The sequence below is a fragment of the Felis catus genome, chromosome B2 (assembly GCF_018350175.1).
Source record: "Felis catus isolate Fca126 chromosome B2, F.catus_Fca126_mat1.0, whole genome shotgun sequence".
Classification (NCBI taxonomy): Eukaryota; Metazoa; Chordata; class Mammalia; order Carnivora; family Felidae; genus Felis; species Felis catus.
This window is the reverse complement of record NC_058372.1, coordinates 67,461,405-67,481,870: the sequence shown is the minus strand read 5'-3', so window position 1 is coordinate 67,481,870 and position 20,466 is coordinate 67,461,405. Positions and strand designations below refer to the sequence as shown.

The window sequence follows — 20,466 nt, the reverse complement described above, 5'->3', positions numbered from 1 at the left end:
GAAATTTAAATTTTCTTTTTTTATAAAATAGTTGTAACTTGCTGTCCTGAGTATGAGGTGGCAATGAACAATGAGATTAGGTTTTTCAGGAGAGAGGAAAGAATTATATTGACCCTCATTGACTTCTTGCAGCAACCCATTCTCTATTTAGCATATATAATACCAATTATTAAATAGGAGTCAACAGTTAAAAATGAGTAGATTGACAGGAATTAGACTGATGTCTGCCTTTACATTCCAACAGTACCAGTCCCCGTGGTCAGCATGAATATTTATGATATTAGCCCTACCAGCATGCATGTGCAGTGGCAGCCAGTGGGAGGGGCTACTGGCTACACCGTGACATATGAACCCACCAATGCCACAGAACCAGCAAAACCGAAAGAGGTGGGAGACATTTGTTTCTTTATCATTGGGTCTTCCTGAGACTTTACAGTTTTAGAGACTGCATTGAACTGCAGTTGCTTATGAACTCATTTATTAGTACATGCAAAATGGAAAAATAAAAAATTAGATTTGTGACCTTTGACACATTTAAAAAAAACATTGGCATGAAAAGAAATTCTGTTCAGAGAAATGAAAAATAAACGTTGTGTTATATAATCTAGTGGTTACAAATAGGCCATAATTGGCTAGCCCCAGTAAATGGAAATGTTTGATTTGAATGTCTTATTTCCCTTTGGCATGTCCATATGCAGATGCGTGTGGGGCCAACAGTGAACGACGTGCAGCTGACTGATCTTTTTCCCAACACTGAGTATGCAGTCACAGTGCAGGCTGCCTTGCACGACCTCACTAGTGAACCTGTCACTGCTCGGGAAGTCACCTGTAAGATATTACCAGTTTTTATTCTTTCTTTATTGCTGTTGATATAATGTTCATTAGGATTTTTCTTCCACCCAGTGATACTATCAATACTTGAATAATTTGTGCATAAATTACAGGGTTATTCCTTATGGGAATCACAATTGAGAATTAAAGTTAATTCTAGACTTACGGCAGCATCTTAAATTGATTCTAGGATGTACTTTTTTTTCACATTTAACGTAGTTGATACTGAGGATGTTTCTTAACAATCAGTGGTGGGTGTCTTACAAGTACTTTTGGCCAAGTGTCAATTAGGGCATAGAATATAAAATAATGGTATATTTAAGTTTGATATATAGCACTGGTGAGAAGGGAATGTCGGGTGAGTGTAATTTTGGGGGAAGATTCTAGACTTAAGATGTTCCAAGTTCTTGCTGAAGTAGAAACTTTATGGCACATGTAGATAAGTCTGTTTCAATTAAGTGAGCTAATCAGTTTACTCAATCCAAAAACCTATTTATTGATCATCTGTTGTACTTCAGTCACTTTGCTGGGTATTGGGAATGCACCAATAGATAATACAAGGTAGTGTAAAGCATGTGGACTCCTTTGTGGTTTGCACTTTTCTTGAGTTATTGATCAGTCCCTTTTGTGTTTTTGGTTTGTTTCATTGGCATTCAGGTGCTTTTTCTTGAAAAGGACAAAGATTGCACTTAGGACCCTTGCTTTTCCTGGCTAGAACTTTTGTTTCATGCTTGTTGAGGTGGTCATGTTGGAATAGATGACTAGGTTTAAATTTGAGTCTCAGCCCACATTTCTAAGGAAATTAAGAAGTTAGAAGGAAACTTCAAGGGGGAGGGGAAGTGGTACAGAAGCATGATAAGGCAGAAAAGAGAAAGAGCCCTTGAAGGGTGGGGCAGTATAAATTCATTGACAACAAATAATCATTTTTTATATATTAGACCCTGTTTAGAGCTGGTGGTGGTTTTGTAGAAATGAGGTAGTGGCAGATGGAAAGAGTGGGAAGCCAGCTAGGGAAGCCAGCTAGTGGGAAGCCAGATAGGGAGACAGGTGTTCTCAGAGTGTCTGGAGAGAAGATGCAAGAGTCATAATGGCATGAAAGGCGAGTGTGGTCATGGATTTGATATGGAACTGGAATACAACAGTGGAGGAGGAAGGGAGGACACAGAGATGCAGAGAGACAAAAACATTGAAGGGAAAAAGGTGCAGAAACATGGAAGTGGAGGGTGACGTTCAGGAGGAAGGATGTACAGAGTTGAAACGAGAGACAAAGGAAATTGGTCAACGGGCAGCTAGAAAGTGAGATCTGTCTAATATATTCTTTGTTGGTTATCCTTAGCCATGTTCTTTTTAAGGTAAGGTTTTGTTTGACTTGGCAAAAAGTTTGTCATTTGGATTTTCTTGTAACCATTTATGCTTCTGTGGATTTTCTTACCAGCTTACCGGGTGCTTAATTTTGGCCCATCTTCATTCTTCATTCTCATAACCATTTGTTTTTCTATCATTTTCTTTTAAGGGACCATAACTCTTTCGATTTTGTTTTCTATCCTAACTGATTTAAATATCTGATAAACACAAGCTGCACATTTATGCTGAATTATGATATATTATAGCTGAATAGCAAGTAAGATCTTATTAAAATAGTATGGAAGGAAGTCTGCATATAAAAGAGAAATTATAATTATAATAAAAATTTAAATTTATCATATTTTTAAAGATCCTTACTAAGAAAAATTGAGCTCTACCTAGTAGAATCATAGCATGTTTATCAGCATAGCTATTTTTTAAAGTTATTTTGCTGCACACTGTTAAGTTTTCTGCAAACAACTTGAAAACGTGTGTAAATGCATTAGAACTCTGTGGTGAGAGCCACATCAAAACCTCATTTCTCATGCGTCTCCAGTGCCTTTACCCAAACCTCGAGATCTGAGACTCAGAGATGTGACTCACAGCACCATGAATGTGTTTTGGGAACCCGTGCCTGGAAAAGTGCGTAAATATATCGTTCGCTACAAAACACCAGAAGAGGATGTCAAAGAGGTAAGTTGAAGACTGGAATGGATTTGGAAATATTTGTTTTCTGTAGGTTTAATAAAAGAACCCAAATTAGTATAGAGAATAGCATGTTTGAATACTTGTAACCTTGTTAATACAGTATTGAAAATTTGTTATATTAATAAGGCATTTTTTGAATACTTGATGATATATTGGACTGTGTTGCATTTAGTTTGGAAACGTTTTGTTGTGTGATATTGATCTCAAAATCATTATCCCTTAATGGATAGAGTCGTAGAATGTAGATGGTACTTCCTTCTCATTAAGATGCCTTTTATGGTACTCTGCATTCTATAAATTACTAAAAATATCATAATAATGTTTCTAAAAATAAAAGCTAGCAAAGGGTGCAGGAAAGAAGAGGGGAGTTCATCAGATAGTGGGAAGATAGGGCAATGCAGCAGGACTGAGAGAAAGGGTAAATGTATTCTTAGAGGAGGGTCCCTTTGGCGGTGAGCGTTTTTGAAATGATGTTGGGGCAGAGATCTGTTTCGATGACAACCTGACTCAAGGTGGGAGCAAACTGAGGGCCTTCACTAGAGAATGGGCTTAAAACTTATGTGTGCTTGGGGGCACATTAATGACATTTTTGGTAGATAGAAATAGTTTCCGTAAGCACTCACTTGTTGACTGTGCTGGTCATTTGGATTGTACTAAAGCTAATTTATACATGTGCACACATTCATTTCATTCTAGGTTTCAATTTCAAAAGAGGCACAATGACCAGTGGGCCTCACAGGATTCTTGTGCATAACAAATGAGGTAATGCACAGGAGAATATTTCTGAAAGGAGTAAGGCAGTGATACAAAAGGAAACAGAGAAACTGTTGTTGCAAAATGGTTAGGTTGCTTGAATCTGTAGAGAGTCATTATTTACCAAACCCTAGTGTCAATGTATTTTTCCACATTGGAAGCATTTAAACTCTCCCTGGTTCCTGGACTCTTTTGCATCTTAGAAACCATTGCTATTTTTTGTAGCACAATTCTTATGCTCTTTTGCTAAGAGGTACAGTAAACAACAGAGATGTTAAAACTATACTCTTCGTAAAAATAGTTCCACTGCTCTATTACAGGTAGAAGTAGACAGGTCAAGGACCAGCACCCCTCTCAAAGACCTGCTCTCACAAACCCTGTACACAGTAGGGGTTTCTGCAGTATATGATGAAGGGGAGTCTCCCCGGTGACTGCTCAAGAAACTACCCGTAAGTTGTGATCATGCTTCCTTGATAATTGAGAAACAACATTACATGACTGTGTAACTGAACTTATTGGGTCATTTTGTTCCTTAGTACAATTTTTTTTGAATATTTGTGGATTTCCAGATTGCTTTTTATTTATTTTCTGCCCATCTTCTACCTTCATGTCCATTCCTTTTATTTTCAAATTTATTGTGTTATTTTATTTTTTCAATTAAGTTTTTAATTTTTGAAAAATTAAAAAAAAATTAATGTTTGTATTTATTTTGAGAGAGAGAGAGACAGAGAGAGAAAAAGAGGAAGAACAGGGAAGGAGCAGAGAGAGAGAGGGAGAGAATCCTAAGCAGTCTCCATGTGGTAGCACAGAGCCCTACATGGGGCTCTAAGTCACAGACCTTGAGATCATGACCTGAGCTGAAATCAAGAGTTGGATGCTTAACCAATTGAGCCACCCAGGCACTCTATTTAAAAATTTTAAAAATGTTTTTATTTATTATCTAAGTTTTAAATTTTAATTCTAGTATAATTAACATACAGTGTTATGTTTCAGGTGTACAATATAGTGATTTAACATGTCCATTCCTTCTAAGATACGTTTATCTTACTATTATTCTATCAGCCACTGTCATTAATTCATCTTCCAGATACTCAGCTGGTGTGTGTACGTGTGTGTGTGTGTGCGTGCGTGTGTGCATGTGTGTGTGGGGGGGTGGGGAGGAAGTATATTCTTGATGTAAGTTGGCCATTTTCTCTGGGAAAGTTGTGTTAGTTATCAAATATTTTTTGAAATCTTACTATATATAAAGTGCTATCAGCGGTAACAAAATATAAAATCTTTGCCTTCAGTAGTTCATGATTTCATTGTGGAGATAAGAAAAAGTAATTGACAATGTAGGGGCTCATGTAAGGAAGGTGAGGTAAGCGGCACTCAGGTTGCGCACTGTCAGGTTTCAGAGGAAGGGGAGGCTTGCACGGTGGAAAGGCAGGGGAGATGCAGGGCAACCTGCCCTGGTCCCGTCTCACCTGCTCCATTTTGTTGCTGCTTCCAGGGATGTCCGTTTCTTCCTCTGTCATGGTACTTGCATAGTATTTAACCCAATTATTGTTGCTCATTAATCTTTTTCTATCTATTCTGCTTACCCCTCCTCCCCACCAGTGAAGGCAGAGACATACTTACTTTGTACAACTTTGCATCTCCAGTGCCCGGCACCGTGCTTAGCACATAATTTCCTAATCAAATAGCGCTTAAGAAGTTGAGGTCTAGGGGGGCGTGTGGGTTGGTTGAGCATTCAACTTCTCAGGTCATGATGGCATGGTTTGTGAGTTTGAGCCCCACTTCAGGCTCTGTGCTGACAGCCTGGATCCTGGAGCCTGCTTTGGATTCTGTGTCTCCCTCCCTCTCTGCCCCTACCTCGCTCTTTCTCTTTCTCTCACTCTCTCAAAAATAAATAAACACTAAACAAAATTTTTAAAAAAAGTTGAGGTCTAGAGCTGGTCTAGTTCCAAAGAAATATAATGGGAGCTACTTACGAAATTCAAAGTTTTCTAGTAGCCACATTTGAAAAAGTAAAAGGAGGGGTGCCTGGGTGGTTCAGTCGGTTGAGCGGCTGACTTCGGCTCAGGTCATGATCTCACGGTCCGTGAGTTCGAGCCCCGCGTCGGGCTCTGTGCTGACAGCTCAGAGCCTGGAGCCTGTTTCAGATTCTGTGTCTCCCTCTCTCTGACCCTCCCCCGTTCATGCTCTGTCTCTCTCTGTCTCAAAAATAAATAAACATTAAAAAAAAATTGAAAAAGTAAAAGGAGACAGAGGAAACTAATTTCAATGTGTTATATTTAACCCAATACATAAAAAGTGTTGTCATTTTAATATGTATCAGTAAAATAATTATATTAATACTTCTCATAATTTTTTCCTATAATAATTATTTGAAATCCAGTACATATTATCTTTGTACTTATAGTATTTCTCAATTGGGACTAGACATATTTCAAGTACTCAGTAGCTACTACTGTATGGCTAGTAGCTTTGACAGGAGACACCGCAGGTCTAGAAAATTTAAATGACTTGCCCCACCTCATCCAGCAAGGTACTGCTGGGATCAATACAAATCTGGAACATTTGCTTCCTGCCCTGTAACTCCCTCACTGGAGGCCCCAAAGCTTCTCCTTTCATACCTAACTGTCTATACAGGATCAGGGAGTCTGGTCAAATGTTACAGCCTACTCCTTAACATCAGACAGTATCGACTTCTGCTTTTCTTATCATGTGATTGCTGCTAGCAATCTCAGCTGTCTCCTTGGCATGGTTCTTACCTGGAAAGGGTAGTGCCTGGATGGGCATATCAGTGCATGCGAGTAGACAGCTCTGCATAAACATAACAGGTGTAGTAAAGAAAAAAAGGAAAAAAAGACTAGTGGAAGGAGGTAATTTAGTAATTACTAAATCAATACTTTCAATGTGTTTTTAATCCTTAAGACTTCCTAATACCTTTTAGATATACTGAAAGTACATCCTTAACATGTGGTTTGCTTTGCAGATGTGCTTATGAAAGTGGTGCCACTCAGTATCTCATTGGGCCTTTTCACTGTAATTATTAGAAATAAATTTTTGATGGGTCTGGATTTTGTGTAGTTGGCTTTGGTTAGTAGGGGGTAGAGAAATAATTGAAAATGAAAGCTCATAACTGGAGGCAGACATTCCAGATTCCTTGTGCCTGGTCAATGGAGAGGCTTTTTTTTTTTTTTAATTTTTTTTTTCAACGTTTATTTATTTTTGGGACAGAGAGAGACAGAGCATGAACAGGGGAGGGGCAGAGAGAGAGGGAGACACAGAATCAGAAACAGGCTCCAGGCTCTGAGCCATCAGCCCAGAGCCCAACGCGGGGCTCGAACTCACGGACCGCGAGATCGTGACCTGGCTGAAGTCTGACGCTTAACCGACTGCGCCACCCAGGCGCCCCAATGGAGAGGCTTTTAATTGGGGTTTCAGCAGTCATTAGCACTCTGGGGTTATTCCTGTCTCTGGACAGAGTGAGTACAATCTGCTTCACTTATCCTTAAGATAGACGAGTGTTTATCAGAAAACCTCACGCATGGATTACTTAGATCATTACATTTCATAGGCCATGATGGCCCATGCACTCTCAGATAATTATCTACCAAAGTTTAGGTTTATGTGTATTGCTGTGTGAACAGGTCCATGGTTTTCACATGTAGATGTTCAGCTTTCAAATAGGACATTGAAAAAAATACTTGAGATGCAGAATGATTGAGAACCAGTGAATTAGAAGAGTATTACTAAAAGGTACTTTAAAAAATATCACTATTTTAACAGAATACAAATAGTAACCTGTTACATCCATGTAGTGTTTGCAGTTTTCAGAGCTTTCTCTTACACTGTCTTTCAAATGAACTGAACTGGTAAGATACTTGGTTCTAAACAATGCTTTCATCCAGTGTCCCCATGTCCATGAAGTTAAAACAAAGCAGTTTTATTATATTGTTTGTGGATCACATTCATAGACTTGGTCCTGCTTTATCTCACGATAGGTACTGTGCCAGCACCAACAAACCTAAAGATTACTGAAGTAACACCGGAGAGTTTCAGAGGGACTTGGGATCATGGAGCTTCAGATGTGTCCCTGTACAGAATAACCTGGGCACCTTTTGGAAGCTCAGATAAGATGGAGGTAGTGTTAGCTCTCTTCCTTCCTTTCTCCCTTCCGTTTTTGAAAAACATCTTATTTCATTATAAGGAATCTTGTTTGAAGCATGTATTACCTCTATTGCCAGAAAAGCATCCTTTCTTATTAGTGACATTTGAACTCTTGGGATGCAACAAAGCCAGAATGGCTTTGTAGTGGCTAAATAATGTCAACCAACTTCCATTGAGTGTATGATGTACATGGTGACTTAATTTTGTGTGGGTTTGTTTTTTTTTTTTTCCTCTTTCACTAAGACCATCTTAAATGGAGATGAAAATACTTTGGTGTTTGAAAACCTGAACCCGAACACTCTTTATGAAGTTTCTGTTACTGCCATATATCCTGATGAGTCAGAAAGCGATGACCTGACTGGCAGTGAGCGCACACGTAGGTGTTCAGCTTTGAAATAGGACCTTGTTATTTTAAAGTTAATTTAAAAAATAGAGCTATGGCTATATTAGTAATATTTCCCCAAATTCTGTTTTTTTTTTGTTTGTTTGTTTTTTTTAATTTCAGCACGTTTGATACCCTTAACAACACAAGGTAAGAGTTTAATTTGCTGAGCCATATGAATGACAAATAATGAATGAATGAATAAATGATGAACAAATGAATGAATGAAAAATACCATAAAATCCACTGCAAAGAGATTTTCTGCTTTTAAATTGCAAGGCATCAATTGAGACCTATTTTTAAACATTTCTTAAAAAACTGCTTTATTGCCATTTGTTAAGAAGTCATTTAAGATTCAATGGCCATCCTTTACTGGGGTCAAATTTAGTCCTAAAGTTAAAAGTATACTGATTTCCTTGTGAATAGTGATTACTTGGGGAGGAGGCCTCGTTCTGTGAGCTTACTCTGTCTCTCAACAATCTTTTTTCAGCTCCAAAAAGTGGCCCACGAAACCTTCAAGTGTACAATGCAACATCTAACAGCTTGACTGTTAAGTGGGATCCCGCTAGTGGTCGTGTGCAGAAATACAGAATTACTTACCAGCCTTCAACAGGAGAAGGCAATGAGCAAACGGTAATATTTTTGAAAAAAATATAACTGGGAAAGTTCTACCTTTTCTCCTCAAACTCTTTGCGCCTCCAGTGTTTAGTCATACTTACTACTTTGAGGGATGCAAAATTTATTGTACTGAATGGACTTATTTGACTCCATTTGCGATGGGAACTCTGGACATTCTCATGAGAAGCGAAAGTTGCTTTTCATGGTAGGCAGCCTCACAGCATCAGACATGTGCCTCATGCATGCACATTTCCCTTAAACACTCTTAGCGCTGGGTTATCTATGAAGATTTATAGATTTTTAAAGTCTATTTAGATTTTTAATCCATATTTCTCCAACTTAATCAAATACTGAAAGTTTGCCAAATTTCTGTTATTGTAATTTTCTTGTTTTTGCATGTGATAGATATTTCTTATATCTGGAGTTTCCAGATCTAGGATTCTGTTCACCTAATTCGTATTATTTATTATTTTTATATTTATCCAAGTAGAGGTTTCTGAGAAAGATGATATTACTGTAAACAACCTTCATCTTCTTTATCTTTCTGGTCTTCCCTGATTTAACAAAGTCCTTGTCCGTTCACTTTGTCTTTTTTTGAACCTTCTTCACCTTTGCTTTGTGAAATATGTGACTAGAACTGCACATAGGTCAGAAGGCACCATGATTTTTTATACCAGCAGGGAGATGCTTCCTGATTTATTTCAGATGTCTCTTTTGCTGTATATGGTCCAGCATTTTGTTGACATAATTTTGGCTATAACATTTCCTCACATAGCCATATAGAGAGATAGGAGTTATTAACAGTAAGTCACCTGACTTGCCGAGATCCAGCAAATGGGTCTTACCCCTTACCAGTAGAGATGTTAGATGGATGCCAGAGGTGGATGCTGGCAGTGGTTAAAGGTGTATGGGTAAAGTTTTCTGATACTGCATATTAAGTGGGTTTAGCTGAACTGGAACCCTTCCCATCCCTGGCGTGACTTTTGAGTCAGTCTTTTGAGGTTTCCATACAACTAGTCTTAGGCAGTATTTTTGGATAGAAATTTTGTCTACTTTCATTAAATAAGTTTTCAATAATAAACTAAATACCAACTGTAATCAACTGGCTTTTATAGAAAATAAGAAAAGACACATTTGATGAACTGATAATTTGATGTCTGAAACAGGACTTCTTGGGGTGCTTGAGTGGCTCAGTTGGTTTTGGTTATGGCTTCATGGGTTCAAGCCCCACATTGAGCATCGGACTCTGTTCTGGCATCATGAAGGCTGCTTGGAATTCTCGCTGTCTCCTTCTCTCTCTCTCTCTCTTTCTCTCTGTATCCGTCTCCCACTTGTGCTGTCTCTCTCAAAATAAATAAACTTAAAAAAACTCCAGAACTTCTTTTGTCTATTTCAGGCCAGATTTAGGTAAAACTTAAAAGCAGGTGAAGCTTGTCTTCAGCATTTCCCTCCCCATTTCTACTGTGTCTCAGAGGTTTGATACAACTTGAAGGAGTCTCATAAACTCACCCTCTGGAAAGTATTAAATGATAATCCCTCAAGGTTTGTTATTCTTAGGAATATTTGCATTTCACTGCTAGTCCATGAAATAAAGTAATGAATCACTGATACTGGAAATATTTTGTAGAGTTGGACGGGAGAAGTAGGTCATGCCTCTGCTTACCCATCAGGCTTGTTCTACTAAGTGAATGGCTTCATACTTGTTAAATATCAAATGGTCTGTATGGATATTGATACTTCTTTTCTCATAACCTCAAATATCCAGTTTACTAAAATTAGCCACCTCATTCACTTTGCTCATATTGAGGATGACTCGTGTTTCATTGAGGTTTTTTCTGGAATTCAAAGAGTTGGTGGGTGGTTAAGTGGGAAACATCTGGACCATACTAGAGCATCCAGCCATCCAGATGTACACTCTTTGTGGGCAGCATGCCATTTTCATGTGATTTTAATTAGTATCACATAAGTATTTGAATTCGGTAGACTGTTAACACATCATACAAATTTTCTTTCAACAAGATAGCTAGATGGCCTTAAGCAATGAGTAGAAAACTTCAAACTCTGTAATTGGAGGAAATTGGGAGAGCTTCATACCTCAAGCCTGGTATCACAGAGCTGGCTGGGAACCCTGGCCTGAGAGTGACCTGGCAAAGGGTCCAGTCACGTAGTTTACACAGCTAATGCTGTTAGAATGGCACTTTTGGGGCGGGGGGTAGGGGGAGGGCGGGGAGGAGAAATTCCAGTGCTTTAGATCTTTTGCTGAATCATTTTAATGTGTTTTCTAAAGCAAATAAAAAACATCTGTAAAAAAGTAAAAATACTAGTGAATGGTGTGGAGCTTCTAATATTAGGCAGTTCTTTCTATCTGAAAATTCCTTTGTAGCTCGCTTATGATCAAAGCCTTTTTGGGGAAAGAGCTATGAAATGTGCCTTGGACGAAATTTTGCTGTGCTGGCGGCAAGTTGAAATATCTTTTTGAGGTCACCAGTTTAAGGCTTAGAATGTTCTTTATGATTTAAGGTGCATCGTTTACACTTCAAATTACACCATAAGATATATTTTAAACCTTCACTGTGGTATGTGTTCCCAGATCTTGGCAAGGGTCTCAAATAGCTCCCCTGTAGAAAGAGCTTTCTCTGACAGATCAGTGAGATGGAGAGGACGTGACTAACACTTATCCCTGTTTTGCTTAAGACCACAATAGGGGGACGGCAGAACAGTGTGGTCCTGCAGAAACTGAAGCCTGACACTCCTTACACGATCACTGTGTCCTCCCTGTATCCTGACGGTGAAGGAGGTCGGATGACAGGAAGAGGCAAGACCAGTAAGTAAATCCAGACTCCTGTATTTTCTTTAGTAGCTACCACTGGAACAGAATCACATCTTTATCTGGAAACAGCGAGTGACACAGTTTTGCTAATCAAATTTTTAAATGCATTGAAAAAATGGTATTAATTGCTTATCCTTGCTTGGGGTTATCTGTCTCTGTTTATGGAGAAAGACATTTATTACTTTCTAGGACTGAAAAAGAAACCACTTTGGGGCCAAAATATTTTGTGGAGAGGAGACATGTGTACCGGATTACCAAAGAAATTCTTTTATTTATTCACTACTTCAACAAATATTTGTGAGGTGCCCATTATGGGGTCTCTGCTTTTTTTTTCTTGAAATACAGAATTTTATTTAGAAACTGTTTAAAGTAGAAAAAAAAACCCTGTCAAGAAAGACCAGGTGGAAAATGGGTTCCCAATAAAATGGAATTTTAGGGCAACAAAAGTCTAAAAGGCCACAAAAGAGAAATAGCACCACTGTTATTTGAACAATGGCTAGTTACTTGCATTTTTTGGCATTATTAATCACTGAATCTGGGTTTTCTTCTGAATCCCACACAGAGCATGCACTACACAACTACACAATTCAAGGTGCCTGGGAAATATCAACGAGTGTGCATTTTGAGTGTGCTTCGTAGTTGGGATCATACTGTCATGTGATTTCTGTGCATTGCAGAACCTCTGAATACTGTGAGGAACCTCAGAGTGTATGACCCTTCTACCAGCACCTTGAATGTTCGCTGGGACCACGCAGAGGGAAACCCTCGTCAGTACAAGCTCTTCTACGCACCAACAGCAGGTGGTCCAGAGGAACTGGTAATTACATCCTGTAGCGAAAAATGCATGCTTATTTAAACTGTAGCTGAATGAATTCAAAGCCGAGCTAAAAATGTTAACCAGTTTGCTTTAGGGCTGAGGAAGTTCATATTCATTTAATAGAACTCAGTAGAAGGTAATAGATTTCTGCCTTAGTGCCAGGGTGATAGGAGGATTCTGGGAGGTTGAGCTGAGGGAAATAATTATTCCAGGAAGTTCTAAAGGGGGATCCTAGGGTGAGTGTCAGGGTCTAAAAAAGTCTTTATAACCTCTTGTAACAGTTCATATGGACACATCTTTATATTCCGATATTACAGAACTTGCTTCTTGACTTGATCTTGAGTTAGTATTTTGAGTATTATATTGTTTGAGGTATTGTTTCTTTTACAAGTTTTTCAAGTCAAGTGCTTTACGTTTTATTAAAATCTTTAGGTACCAATCCCTGGGAATACAAATTATGCCATTCTTAGGAATCTGCAGCCAGATACCCCATATACTGTTACAGTAGTTCCTGTTTATGCTGAAGGAGATGGAGGACGCACATCAGATACCGGAAGGACATGTAAGTTGAGAAGGAAGGAAAATTCTAGGTTTTTCATTATAAATTTTGCTTTTCATTATAAAGGCCTCATAGGCCTGTTAAAAAATTTTGGAAAATTCAGAATGATAGAATAACTACATAACAGGTACCTGCTATTTGTCTTCCAAACACCACCAACTGCTAACATTTTTGCATATGAAATAACAAATTTATAATGGCATTCTTCTGGGATGGTAATTTCAGGACTTATAAATGTGAATATGATCATTAGTATGCTATTTTCGTCATTCTCTTTCACCGACAAAAATTGATTTTGCTTTGCTTTGTGCTTTATAAATCTGTATGAAACTGTTTTGTAATTGGCTTTCATAGTGTGAATTGTTGAAATGTGTTTATCACATTACTTGATTGCATGTTTCTCTGGTTTGCTGATGAAGTGCTTTTGGTCGTCAAAAATCTGTGTGCTTTCATTTGCTGTTAACATCTTGTGAAACCAGTTTAAAGTGGTTTTACTGTGCTTTGTAGTATTGCTTACAGGCTTTTGTGTATACTAATAAATAATTTCTTTGGCCTTAAAAATATACTTGCTGATGGCTAAAAGGAAGCAAGTATAGATGGCTTCTTATGGTGAGAGATTTGTGCTCTGGAAAGATGATGTGATTAGCTAAAGTAGAGTTTGGGGTTAATGCATGGATTTAATTTGTATGTTTTTCTAAGGCCCTGTTGGGGAAGTTAATTGAGAACTGAGTGTATCTTCTATTTCTCCCTCTTTTTGACTTTTCTCTTAATCACAGAGCACCTCAGTAGCTATTTCTTGAATGAAGAAGGGTTGGATGAAAGAATGAATGATTGAAACCAGCCAGCTGAATTAGATAGGCTTCATAGCTGTTGTCAGTTTGTACTGAGAAGGCAGACACTACAAAATTCCTTTTCTGTATCTCCATTATCTATGTTGGAAAACCAAAGTTTCTTTTCCAGTGTTGCCTCCCTTGTCCCTTGTCCTTTTATGGCCAGCCCAGTACTACTACTTGTACTAGCTTGTTTTTATTGGCAACAGTTTTGCTTCCATATAGAAAAAGGCCATAATTGGCTAACTTAGACTGAATTTGGATTTGGAGGGTTTTAATCTGCTTTTGTGGGTAGATAATTAGAAATTTAAGGAGGACAGTATTTTATCCTGTTACAGAGTATAACTCCCGAAGAAGCGATAACAAAAGCTTGACCTACATAAACAGACTTAAGAAATATGTGTTGGCTTTTCTTTCCTCAGTGGTGAGAGGGCTGGCAAGGAATGTCCAAGTGTACAATCCCACGCCAAACAGCCTAGACGTCCGCTGGGACCCTGCGCCGGGGCCCGTGCAGCAGTATCGCATCGTGTATTCTCCTGTGGCTGGCACAAGACCGTCGGAGTCTGTAAGCAATCTGGTCCTCTTCGAGCTCAGTAAAAGAGCTGTGTGGACTCTACTGCACCTCCTGCTGTGGCTGCTGGGCCAGACGGATAAGCCAGTTACTGGAGTGGCAGCGAGTCTTATGCAAACTTCATTTCCTGATGAGCTTCGTCTTGTGTTTGTGTCTTGTTTGGTAGCCTGTGTGAATGCCAACCACAAACATGACCATGAATAATGCTTAAATGATTGCACCTAACGATTTAAGGCGGTGTACTAAATTTAGGGTTAGTTAGCAAAGATGGATTTTGGGAAAATACAAGTCAGCTATATGAGTTAAATACCCCAGTAATAAATGCAAATCATTAACAGACCTTGTCAGTATGGGCTTTTGTTGTAACGTAGAAATGTCTGTGTTATGAAAATATCTTAAAGTTTGCCTTCACTGGCTCTTACAAGTTGCCCAGTCTGTTTCAATTCACAATACTATTTAGTTGTTTTTGTTTTTGTTTTTGAGAGAGAGATGAGAAGGAGTGGGTGTGCACATACACGCACAAATGGGGGAGGGGCAGGAGAGAGAGAATCTTAAGCAAGCTCCACGCTCAGCACAGAGCCTGACTCAGGGCTTGATCTCACGACTGTGAGATCATGACCTGACCCAAATTCAAGAATCAGATGCTTAACTGACTGAGCCACCTAGGTGTCCCCTATTCAGTTTTATAAGTAGATTGATGATGTAGAAATCTGAAATTAGTAATTTGAATAGAAATAGTATCAGAACACCTAGGGAAAAGTAAATTTATGGACTAATTTACGTCTTTATAAAAATGGACAATGGCGGTGAACAAAGATAGACAAATGATTTGCATGTCTCTGTGTATGGTGGGACTTACTCAGGCAACATTGTCCTTGTCCATTTTATGGAATAGCTCTCAATTTTAATGCAGAATCTCTCCCCTACTAGTGTGTGTGTGTGGGGGGGGTCCCTTCTCTTATGTGTGTCTAACAATCAGGATGCTCTGTGGGTAACTACCATGAGCCCTGGATTTGAGAATCTTTATAGTAAACATAAATGAGAGACAACTGAAGCTACTAAGGGTAGTTTAGCATATTCAGTAGTTTAGTATGAACTAAATTTTTTTTTTTTTTTGGAGGGGGAATTTCTGAGGATAAATTGTATCTGATAGTGTGGCTTTGCCAGATCTCATGAGGAAGCACAGTGGTTGGCTTCTGACGTGCCTGGGCTCAGCTTTTAATTGTAAATGTTATTATGTTGACTAATAAAAAACTTGATAAGCATTTGAGCTGTTGTCAAGCAGAATTTGGCATTTCCTCCCCTCCAGATGGTGGTGCCAGGGAATACCCGCACGGTGCACCTGGAGCGGCTGATTCCGGACACACCCTATTCTGTGAACATTGTAGCTCTCTACTCCGATGGAGAGGGAAACCCCAGCCCTGGCCAGGGCCGAACGCGTGAGGCAGAAATCCTTTCTCCACCCCCTTCCCTTCTAACTAGATTGGCAGGGCTTCTCCGAGTGAGTGAGAAGTGGGAGGTGGGTGCTGAGTGAGAAGTGGTGAGCACTGTCTCCACCTTTGCACAGACGAGAGTAAGCCTGGGTATGTGGTTCTGCCTGGGCATCCTCACGTTCAAATTCCAGGCTAAAGCTCTGGGCCCATGACTGCTGTCTGTGCTGAGGGAACTTCATTCTGCCATTTTCTCATCTGGGACCTAAGTTAAAGAGGAGTTTTTCTCTTCTTCTGCCTTGCAGTGGATCTTCTCACCAAGTGGGCACTTGCGAGAAGTGAGGGCTTGGCTTCTATGTTTCATTAAACAGGAGGTGGTTTATAGTAGTTGAAATAATCCCTTTCTCTCCCAGTCTGTATATTTAGTTTCAAACATAAGGGAGTAAATATCCTAACGAATGTGAGGCTTCCCCAAGTAACTCCTTTATACCTTTGTAAAATTATCCTATGCCCCTTCTGCCACCCCCAGGTCTGCCATGCTCACAAGTGGGCAACTAACTTTATTCTATTTTTATTTATTTAGTACCACGAAGTGGACCAAGAAATATGAGAGTCTTTGGGGAGACAACCAATAGCCTCTCTGTAGCCTGGGATCATGCTGATGGGCCGGTTCAGCAATACAGGATCATTTATTCTCCCACTGTTGGAGATCCAATTGATGAATATGTAAGTTCAGTTCTCATTTATTTGAGCATTTTATAATCTCTCACCTGGAAGGGGGGTGAAATTAAGTTGGTTTTTTTTTTTTCCTTTGAGAGTGTACTGTGATTACAGCTGAGTCCTTGACTCTTGGGTGACAGTCACATTTGTTATGACTTTCTCTGACACAATACTGACACAATACTGACACAATACTTTCTCTGACCCAAATACGTCTAATGTGTCTCTCACGTTAGGGAGAGTCAATGTCTTTGGGCTCATTTTGTTCTAAAGACAGATTGAAAAATTGTCTTATTGCATGAAATACATATTTCTAGCCACCTAATTTTGTTCAGAACTAAGTCTAGTGAAACATGATACCTACTATTCTGAGCTACCTAAATTAATGTCCAAATGATACGACCCTGCAAAGCCTATCTTTCTTTAAATCTGATTTCTCTATAAGATGCCCCTTCAGTATTCCAGTGCTAACTGATGCCTCTTTTCTTTAAATTTAACATTTTTTGTTGCACTTTGGTTTTGGAATATAATATGCTGTCAAATTACCTGAAAACTTTTTATGTGTCACAGTGTCTCTCTTGAACCAGATTTAGGTTTCTTGTAACTTCCTCACAGCCCTCACCAGGCATATCCATTAGCTATGGATGGAAAAACTTACCACTTTTTAAAAAGTTTAGTGGTTAATTGAAGTGATAGGTCAATTGAAGATTACACAAAATGTTGATTATAAAGCAGCTAGGTCTGTGGTTTGCAATCATTCTGCCATAGACCTTCTTTGATCACCCCCCCCCCCTTGGTTATCGTCATGTTCTATTTCATCTTTTGAACTTGATATCTTAAGCTTTAATTCAGACACCCATTTTTATTTATCAGAAACACATGCAATTGTCATTTAGAGTTTCCGATCAAAATGAGATACGCAGTATTACCACACTTAGTTTGCCAAAGCAGAGAAGCTCATGCTTTAGCATTTATTCAGCCTTGCATTGGACAAATGGTCAACTTCCCCCCTACTTTCTGAAAATATAATTTCTTCACCCAATTCACAATTCAGGGGACTCCATGCTGGGAACCACTGGCATAAGCAGTGCACATTGTTTGCAGAGGTAAAGCACAGGGTTGGAAGAGAGATAGATATATCTGGTTCATTTCCTCTTCACGTGGGTAGTTGAATGTATTTTCCATTTCCTGTTTTTCGTCTTTTCCGCCTAATTAGTATCAGCCAAACTGATATCCCTGAGGGCAGACAAGGAGTCCATTTTTGTTCACCAAAGCATTCCCAGCAGCTATTACCATTCCCACAGTGGCTGCGTGGTGGGAATTTGCTGTGGGAGTACATGAAAATGTAACACACATGGATGAGAGGTGGAGACAAACCTTGCTGCATGCTGCTGACTGCCACAGTACCCAGTAATGTGCACCGAGGTGTTGTATGTGTTCTTACCTTTCATCCTCACCATTTCCTCCACGATTTTTCTGCTTAGTCACAAGGCTGATAAATGGCTGATCTGGGATTTGAGCCCAGATCTCTCTGACTCTAGAACCACTCTCCTGCCGCTGCACAGAGGCAGTGTAGACCTTGATTGAGCATTGTGCAACAAAAACAAAGGATGAAGAAACTATTACTGTTTATAGAAATACATAAAACAATGTTGCCTTTTGATCTGGAAGCTCTCTAGCTGATAATTTGTCATTTAACTTCTTATAGACCACAGTCCCAGGCAGAAGAAATAATGTAATGTTGCAGCCCCTGCAGTCTGATACTCCATATAAAATTACTGTTATTGCTGTTTATGAAGATGGAGACGGTGGCCATCTAACAGGAAATGGAAGAACTGGTAACTGTCTTCATCCTTTTATAATCTTTAAGTTTTTCCTTTACCAGTACATCCCAAATATTACATTAATACTGCATTAACATTTATATTAAACATTGAATTTTGTCAAAATGATATGGAAATAGAATTTGTATTTTAACTTTTTAAAAGTCCCCTAAAAGAAGAAAAAGAGACAAAATCTGCATATTTTGCTTTGCTTGAGATAGTTTTGTTTCTCCTTTGGAAAACCATTGTTTCTCCGAATAATGGTTTAGTTTGTGTGGTATCAGTAAAGGATGTAGCTGTTAACTCAGTCAATTTAGTATCAGCAAAAAACACTCTATCATGATAAAATGTTAAGTCACAAATAAAGGAGCAAGATGATTGGTACTCATCTCTGTCTTTGCAAATTTAGCTTTTTTTTCTGTTGTACCAAGTGATTTACAGAAAATTATTAGTGTTTGGATCCCCTTTTTTTTTAATATATGAAATTTATTGTTAAAATGGTGTCCATACAACACCCAGTGCTCATCCTAAAAGATGCCCTCTTCAATGCCCATCACCCACCCTCCCTTCCCTCCCACCCCCCATCAACCCTCAGTTTGTTCTCAGTTTTTAACAGTCTCTTATGCTTTGGCTCTCTCCCACTCTAACCTCTTTTTTTTTTTTTTTTCCTTCCCCTCCCCCATGGGTTTCTGTTAAGTTTCTCAGGATCCACATAAGAGTGAAAACATATGGTATCTGTCTTTCTCTGTATGGCTTATTTCACTTAGCATCACACTCTCCAGTTCCATCCACGTTGCTACAAAGGGCCATATTTCATTCTTTCTCATTGCTCGGATCCCTTTTCTTTATTTTTTTCTTTTTTAAAAATAAAGTTTATTTGTTTTGAGAGAGAGAGAAAGAGAGAGAGCATGCAGGGGAGGGGCAGAGAGAGAGAATTCCAAGCAGCCTCCTCACTGTCAGTGCATAGCTGATGCAGGGCTCCTGACCTGAGCCGAAATCAAGAATCTGAAGCTTAACCAACTGAGCCACCTGGGCTCCACGGTGGGCCCCTTTTACAGCTTACACTGGTGTCAATTTCTTATTGTTTAGAGCAAAGGTCCTCCAAGTTGGTTGCTCCCTGAAATTACCTGAAGAGCCTAAAACCCCCAGAGATACTACTGGAACTGGTTTGAACTGTAACCTGGATCCACTTATGTTCTAGTGCACAGCCGAGATTGAAAGTCATTGGTTTAGCATAAAGGAAGGCTGGGCTATATAGGTCTGAGTTCTGTTACCGGTAAATATCAGTGTTCCTCTTTCCACTTCATTCCGCAAAAACCCACTAAAGTAAATGATTTCAGGTTCCTTGCTACACTCAGTTGCCCAAACACTTTCAGTGCTTAAACAATCTTGACATTACAAAATTTGGGGGAGGTGACATTTGAAAGCTCCCAAGAGAAAAATACCTATAGAGTTGTTTTATCTCAGCCTCTCAAGGCCAAGAATTTATATATTTATTGATACTTATTGTCTGCAGGACTGAGTCAATGGAGTCTCAGTTCAGCGACTTGACGATTTAAATTGAACAACTTTTCACTTTTCACTTTCCCTCTCTGGTACTTTTACTCTCTGGTATTTTTCTTGGGAAATGGCATATTTTAGAATTTTGTGCTTATCAAAATATAAAAAAAAAATCTTTACCAGACTTAAATTTTCAAGGAAGTGCCAAAGCCATTTCCAGTTTCTCTTGCAAAAAAAAAAAAAAGTGTTTAAGTTGAATCCTTTATAATATATGTTATGTATCTAATAACATAAATAAAAATAATAATGCAGTAACTACTCAGCATGCTACCTAACAGCATTGGTTTTACAGGGTGTGGAGTTGGAGGCAGTACCCCTGGAGACTTGATTTGCTCTAGGTTATGATGGGGGAGGATAGAAGGATGCTGGGAAAGAACGTCATTTTGGTCACCAGCGAGCTGTGTGGTCTTGGGCAAATCAAATCTTATTTATGTGATAAGGTGGTTGGACTAGACAGTTTCTAAATTGCTTTTTGGCTCTAACAATCTGTAATGTATAACATGCTACAAATAGTATGAGATCTCTTGTATTT

At 39.0% G+C, this 20,466-nt stretch overlaps 1 protein-coding gene across 1 annotated transcript in view; it reads left to right on the top strand.

Moving 5' to 3' along the window:
* COL12A1 (collagen type XII alpha 1 chain) overlaps positions 1-20,466 on the top strand; it is a 116,222-nt gene that overhangs the window by 56,779 nt on the left and 38,977 nt on the right. Inside the window, 16 exon segments of the mRNA XM_019830870.2 lie at positions 245-387; positions 699-828; positions 2,732-2,868; positions 3,957-4,056; positions 4,059-4,085; positions 7,629-7,768; positions 8,038-8,170; positions 8,300-8,326; positions 8,667-8,809; positions 11,489-11,618; positions 12,302-12,441; positions 12,874-13,003; positions 14,253-14,395; positions 15,711-15,840; positions 16,415-16,557; positions 18,260-18,389. Of these exon segments, the coding sequence (XP_019686429.2) occupies positions 245-387; positions 699-828; positions 2,732-2,868; positions 3,957-4,056; positions 4,059-4,085; positions 7,629-7,768; positions 8,038-8,170; positions 8,300-8,326; positions 8,667-8,809; positions 11,489-11,618; positions 12,302-12,441; positions 12,874-13,003; positions 14,253-14,395; positions 15,711-15,840; positions 16,415-16,557; positions 18,260-18,389 (1,926 nt within the window).